This window comes from Hypomesus nipponensis, chromosome 1 (assembly GCF_054491055.1).
Source record: "Hypomesus nipponensis isolate SF chromosome 1, ASM5449105v1, whole genome shotgun sequence".
NCBI lineage: Eukaryota > Metazoa > Chordata > Actinopteri > Osmeriformes > Osmeridae > Hypomesus > Hypomesus nipponensis.
The window spans coordinates 5,764,497-5,772,133 of record NC_140361.1 but is presented as its reverse complement, the minus strand read 5'-3'; the positions used below and the strand labels follow the sequence as shown (position 1 = coordinate 5,772,133).

The window sequence follows — 7,637 nt, the reverse complement described above, 5'->3', positions numbered from 1 at the left end:
TAAGCGGTTTTATCCTCAAACAGTCCCACCGTATGATCTCGACTCCATTAGGTTACACAATGCGCACAAAACCACTTCACAGTTGATCAGCGTCGCGATAGAAACACATTTCCAAGCTTGTAACCCTATCTCTAAAATAATTTTCAAGGACTGAAGTTTTCTTTTTTGTGTATGAGACCCCCTCATCTCTCCCTCTCGCTCACTCTCTCTTGCTCTCTCTCTCTCTCTCTCTCTCTCTCTCTCTCTCTCTGTCTCTCTCTCCCTGTAGTTTTCTCTCTTGCTCTCTCTCCCTCACCCCTCCTCTTTCTCTGCATCTCTGCATTCTCTCCTCCCGCTAGTCGTGTGGGAAGCTCGGTGCAGCTGTAACGCAGCATACTTATGAGACAGACAGGGATAGTTGCTATTACAAGACTCACTTCATTCTTGTCCAGCGTTCCCGGATCCCTGATGCCCTTTTTAACTATGGTTTATTTCAAAACAGGTTTTTGATTTATTTGGACGTCGGAGAGAGACATTTCTACATACCCGCATAGGAGTAAAAGCTGCATTATTCATTTTACGCGTCACTGTGTCACAGATCTTTTTGTGAATATCTCAGCGAGTATTTCCTCCCCCCCCCCCCCCCCCCCCTTCTTGTCATGGAATAGAGAATGGACTAGTTGTTATTTGACCAGCTATATGAAGCCGTTTGAACTGAATTATTCTGTATGACATGAAGCCTTTTTGGAGCTGAGGAAACATGACTCGGTTTGGTTCCTCTACTCCCCTGAATCGGGTGCCGTTTTCTTTAGCCTGACCCGTTTCTCGCCAACTTCACGCGCCCGGCATAAGCATCTCTGAGGACGGAGGGCTCGAGCCGTACGATTTACATCCCTTGCCCTCTCCTCTCGGTCTCTCGAGCTTGAGAATGCTGGAGTTCTTTTACTGTCACTTCAACAACCACTCGTCCTCGGTACCCGCTGACTTGACGCGGAGGTGGGCGCAGTGTATTTAGTTCATTCTAAACGGAAATGCTTTATGGAGATACAACAACCTTGGGTACCTTATCAGATAAATCATTTTTAAAAACAAGTGGAGCCTGACAGGAAGAGACGCATCGGCAGAAATCGGAGCCCATACTGCGATACCGACGCTGAATGGGAACATCACGTCTCAATGCCCTGCCAATGTCCGCCTCACGAGAACACTCATTTACAGACGCTTTGGGTACGTGTATTGGTTATTTTTACGCATGGTTGAAAAGCTTGTGTCTGTACGTCTTTTTAGTTGCTTCATTTTGACGTGGTCCGGTCTACACTGTAGGGGCCACAAGCGATGTCAGCTCACGATATCAGAACAGTGGGTGCAGTATCTTCCCCCCTTCTGTTAAATTACTCGAATATGTCTATGGGAGAGGAGACAGTAAAGAGATGAAAAAGAATGAGAAATTATCCCAGAAATTTGAAAGCTAATTAGATCTGATTCTCAGAGTGTATTCTGGTTATTGAAAGGGTGATTTTGTTTTACTCAATCTCTCTGTTATCCTGCATTAGCGTTATATACAATAAGTTACTATTGACAATTCAGAAATTCTTATACTGCTTTATGGTGTTGTTTTATTATGCTTTAGAATCTCTAATATTTCTGCCATTTCATGGTGTGGTGAATGACTGCTTGTTTTAAGTGATAAAACCATTAGCTTAGTTTGCATTGGTAAGTTTTCAATAATAATATAAAAAAAAACATTGCTATTGTGCATAGATATGGCAGTTGGCCTACTAAAATCATATGGTCAAATATGACAATATATTGTTTTTCTGTGTGTGTAAAACACATATTTATTATGATTGTTTGTGTTGTCTTTTCCTCTCAAAGGTTACTAAATGGTTTTCTGGGGGATTTATGAAAGGCAAAATGCTGCTTCTAGTTCTGTTGGCCTTTTCCGTATCGAGTACATTTTCTGACTTGGATTCTGACCTCTCGGCGGAGACCTGCAGTGTGTGCTCTTGCATGTCCATCGAGAACGTCCTCTATGTGAACTGTGAGAAGATAACTGTGTACAGACCGACACAGCTGCTTCCCCCAGCCTCCAGCCTCTACCATTTGAATTTTCAAAATAACCTATTGATCATCCTTTACCCCAACTCCTTTCTCAATTTCACCCATGCAGTCTCGTTGCAGCTGGGGAATAACAAATTACAGAACGTAGAGGGAGGGGCCTTCTTTGGCCTCAGTTCGTTAAAGCAGCTGCACTTAAACAACAACGAGTTAAAAGCACTCCGTGCTGACACTTTTGTGGGGATCGAGAACTTGGAATACCTCCAGGCTGACTATAACTTGATCAAGTACATTGAAAAAGGAGCCTTCAACAAACTCCATAAGCTCAAAGTCCTAATTCTCAATGACAATCTCGTCCAGAGCCTTCCTGACAACATTTTTCGCTTCGCCTCTCTGACTCATTTGGATATAAGGGGAAATAGGATTCAAAAGCTACCTTATCTTGGTGTTTTGGAACACATTGGACGTATAGTGGAATTGCAGCTGGATGACAACCCATGGAATTGCACATGTGATTTGTTACCACTGAAAGCCTGGCTTGAGAATATGCCCTATAACATTTTTATTGGGGAGGCTATATGTGAAACCCCCAGTGATCTATACGGCAGGCTCCTGAAAGAAACTAACAAGCAGGAGCTATGCCCCATGGGAACAGGTAGTGACTTTGATGTAAAAATGCCCCCTTCCCAGCCAGATAACGGACAGATAACATCTAACCTGGGCCCCACCACTATCGCACCCATAGCCACCAAAGCTCCTAAAACAACAAACCCTTCTAAGATCTATGGTAATGGCATTGTAGCTGGTTTACCTCCAGGCAGAATTAATCCGATAGTCTCTTATCAGACCCGGACCCCCCCTCTGTCTTGCCCACAGCCCTGCACCTGCAAAGCCCACCCTTCTGACTTTGGCATTAGTGTCAGCTGCCAAGAGAGAAATATCAAAAATCTCGCTGATCTCATCCCCAAACCTCAAAATGCCAAGAAGCTGCACCTGAGTGGCAATTACATCAGAGACATAAGCCCAGTGGACTTCCAAGGCTTCGAAGGTTTAGATTTATTGCATTTGGGCAGCAATCAAATAGTCACAGTTCAGAAGGGCGTGTTTTCTAATCTGACCAACCTACGCAGGTTGTATCTTAATGGCAATCAGGTGGAACAGCTGCACCCTGAGATGTTCCTAGGCCTCACCAACCTCCAGTACCTGTATCTGGAATATAATGCCATCAAAGAGGTGCTGGCTGGTACTTTCGACTCCATGCCAAACCTGCAGCTGTTGTACCTGAATAACAACGTGCTGAGGAGTCTGCCTGCATACATCTTTGCTGGCGTTTCCCTTGCCAGGCTCAACCTCAAAAACAACCACTTCATGAACCTGCCCGTAAGCGGTGTGCTTGACCAGCTTCGCTCCCTGACTCAGATAGACCTGGAGGGCAACCCCTGGGAATGTTCCTGTGACCTGGTGGCCCTCAAACTGTGGCTGGAGAAGTTGAGCGACGGAGTGGCTGCCAAGGAGGTCAAGTGCGCCTCCCCAGTCCAGTTCTCCAACATCGAGCTCCGACTGCTGAAAAACGAGATCCTCTGCCCCAAGCTCATTGCAAGACCCCCCTTCATCCTGACCAGCGCCACCCCAGTGGCCACCTCCATGTCCCCTGCAGGGGTGGGAAAAGCCCCCCCCGGAGGCCCGGTTCCTCTCTCTATCATGATCCTTAGCATTCTGGTGGTGCTGATCCTCACTGTGTTTGTGGCCTTCTGCCTACTGATCTTTGTCCTGCGGAGGAACAAGAAGCCGGCGGGCCGCCAGGAAGGCATGGGGAACCAGGAGTGTGGCTCAATGCAGCTTCAGCTCCGCCGACACAATAAGTCCAGCAAGAAGGATGACCTTGGAGGGGAGACCTTTATCCCCCAGACCATCGAGCACATGAGCAAGAGCCACACCTGCGGAATCCGTGACTCGGATTCAGGGTTTAAGTTTGGCGACTCACAGAGGCAGAAGATCATCCTGAGAAACAGTGCTGACAAAGATAAGGACTCACTCCCTCTAGACCCTCGGAACAAGAGACTCAGCACAATAGACGAGCTGGACGAGTTATATCCTGGTCGGGATTCCAATATGTTTATTCAGAACTTTCTAGACAGCAAAAGGGATTTTAACAGTATAGGGATGAGTGGGTTTGAGATCCGTTACCCTGAGAAACCACTGGACAAAAAGATGAAAAAGTCTCTCATAGGGGGAAACCATAGCAAGATAGTGGTGGAGCAGAGGAAAAGCGAGTATTATGAACTCAAAGCAAAACTTCAAGGTACACCTGACTACCTGCAGGTGTTGGAGGAACAGACTCAGCTGAGTAAAATGTAGGCTATTTATCCATTCATTTCACACCAACCCCTGACACACACACATGCACGCACGCACACACACACACACACACACACACACACACACACACACACACACACACACATTACAAAAGTGCCTTCTGGAAATCCTCTGACCAATGGAGAACTGTACAAGAGTGCTTCTGTGAGATAGTATCAGTATGAGAATCAATGTCTGTGTTGCAATTACAAACCTTTGGGGATTGACGCCATTCTTACATGTATGAATATAACATCATACCACGAGACACCCTTAAGAGACAGAATTGCTGCTAATGAAATTGGTACTCGTTCATTCTTTTTTCCAACCAAATCATTGGGTTATGAAAACAGTGTTGAGTGACCTCATCATGACCCCTTAACAGGGGTTCTTTGATTTTTTGTGGATCAAAGTATTTTGGATGAATTAACACTATCAGGATCAGTGACTGACATTTCCCCCTGGAATATACAGTATTGGGATCTCCCAACCCTGCAGACTCACACTACCTGTTGGATCATACCACTGTTGCGTATAGGGGGTCTCTAAAGCCTTTGTTTTCATTTAGGGAGGCGGCACTTCGAAACTAATGTGGAATGATTCTATTTCTTGTTTGTGTAAAGAGCCATGTTAATAGTGTTTGAATGAGATTGTGTTTCCCCTCCTCTTGGTGTATTTGGGTATGGCACACCGTCGGGACATTCTTTTAAAGCCCAAGAGAAAAGAGCTGCTTGCCATGTAAGCGTATCTGGATTTATTTTGTAAGTCTGCATTATTTGTATCTGTGCGACAGTTTGTAAATTACAACATAAGACAAAACTACACCGTGAAAAAGAGACTATACTGGAAAAAGAAAAAGTCCAACAAACACAAATATATGATCGAAGACTCCTGTCTGCTGTCAATTCCTAGTCAATTTAACTACATAATTAATTTATTTTTCTATGCAGGATTATTTAAAGATTATTGGTACTATTTAAAAATGATTGAAACGGACTTGTAGAATGCATCGAGCAATTTGGGCCCAGCTATCAAGCTACAAAATGATTTATCAAAGTAAATGTTTATGTTCTTTGAATTTCTTCAAGAACCTTACTGGTCTGGGATTGATGGTAATAGTGATATGTGACATTTTCACTATTGTATTGCACGAGCTGAGGCCTGATAGTTTGTGAAGTTTAACATTTTCCTTATTCTTATAACCCACAGTATCTTGTAAAAGGTTTCTTATTAACATTATGCAACCAAAATAAATGTGCATTAAAGTGTTACGATTCTGGATTGTTTGAGTGTCTGCGAGGGGGTTGAAGCAGAAAGGTTGTGTTGGAGATTCTTTTAGAATAATCTGTGGATGAAAATTGGATGGCAATGGATTTGTTTTATATAGCTACTGATCTTGAAAGAATCCTATCAAACAACATGTGCAATATTGAAATGCTCAATCATGATTGCTTAAATCATTTATTTTATTTATTAGTTCAAAGTTGTATTGTGGAAACGACTTATTCTATTTCAAATTATTTTATCCACTTAATTTTATCAAGTCCTTATTTAAAATATTGTTAAGTTAATAAGTGTTTGAAATACAAAAACGAATAGAATGTACCTTGAAAGATATAATAAATACAATTTTCTATCAGTCAGCAGAATATTGTATATTGGTTAGTTTTTATTGTATAAACATGTTAAATTCAAGGTATTAAAATCAGAACCTATTTGCACTGTGTTTTTTCCTTTCTTCTTGAAAATGTCATTTTGTTTCCACCGTCATTTCAGTTGCTTTACAAAATAAAGCTTTGGATGCCCATAGAAAAAAATAGTCCACTGTTCCGGTGCCACATACCTTTTTGATACTGTGTGACGTTTCATTCAATTCATCCGTTAACATACCACTGTTACACTGCAATTGCAGATGTAATTACTTCTGCCTGCAGGGTGTGCTCTCAAGCCTAAAACATTCACACAACACGGTCCACAAACCTTCATAGGTCCCTATCCTGTTAATGGTGTGTCCCCCTTGTGTTTCATCTATCTACAATAGAAAGTATCAAAACCTAAAGCTTTTTCTTTAAAACTCAAGTAGAATTGTCTTGTGTGTGTGTTGTGCAGATGGTCTGGTTAATGCTTGTATTGTGCTTTTTGGGAAGATTTCTTGGACTGAAATTAAACTACTCCTCTGTTCAATTAGAGACCATTGTTAATGATTAATGATTACAGACCTAATCCAGCAGATCATACTTCTGTATCTCCTTCAGTTTAGGCACAGATGGTATAGACACATTTTACATTTGTTCTTTTACATGGATGCAGTTTTGAAGATGATGTTGGATCACAGTACTGTGGGTATAGATATTCCAAATGACAATAATTAAGCTTTTGAACCCTACTTTAACACACTTTCTATTTAACGGAAATCTATTTCATGAACTTGCTGTTGTACGACTGTTGAACAACCCCCTTTGCCCTGTTTCTGATATTCTTCCTGTTGCTTATTTGGCCTTTACACCTCTATAATGTGCAAACACGGTTGTCATAGAGTTATCATAAGTTATCATTGTTGCACCAGTCAGTAATTCATCATAGCCACTCAGGTTTAAACGTTCTGATGTATTTGTTGTTTCAACCTTTATTTGACCAGGTTTCTCCCACTAATAATTCAACAACTTTTCAATGGATTTTCTTGCTATAATGGCCATGTTGGTGTATAAAGATGGATGTCTGTATATCTTCATCATGTGATTATTTCTTCACCGATGGTACATCACTTTGTTCGTTCCTGCTCTTGGCTCTTTGTTGTACTCTATGTACTGTAAGAGCAGGGCCACAGTTCCAATGTTGGGCCAACAGTATTGATTGGCAGCTGCTGTGTGAATCATCGATGTTTTCCCAAACCCATACAGCACTTACATGTTTTCATATCAGTGTTTATCAAAGGATCCCTGTGCTTTTTGTCTGGGTTTGGGTCTTTTGTTTGAATGAAAAGGAGTTTTTGAAAGAACACATCAACATTGATTTATGTATTTTTTGCCTTCAAAAGGCATGTTGTTTTGAGTTGATTTTATGAGAGTAGTGAAGGGGCACTTCAATTATTGTGTTCGAATTGAGCTTAGGTGTGTTTGTGTTCATCTGTGTGTCTTAACAGAAAACAGGGAGTGTGTTTTTTGAGAGAAAAAGACAGAGAGCTCATGTTTTTGGTATGCGTAAGCAGAAACAGTGGGAGAGCTTTATCTCAGCGTTTAGCG

General features: G+C 42.0%; 1 protein-coding gene across 1 annotated transcript; it reads left to right on the top strand.

The window, feature by feature from the left end:
• Positions 1–1,155: 1,155 nt before the first annotated feature.
• On the top strand, positions 1,156–5,827 carry slitrk4 (SLIT and NTRK-like family, member 4). Its single transcript, XM_084698997.1, has 2 exons — positions 1,156–1,206; positions 1,855–5,827. The coding sequence occupies exons 1-2, from the start codon at positions 1,156–1,158 to the stop codon at positions 4,393–4,395; spliced, it is 2,592 nt and encodes an 863-aa protein (XP_084555123.1). The 3' UTR covers positions 4,396–5,827.
• The last annotated feature ends 1,810 nt before the right edge of the window (positions 5,828–7,637 follow it).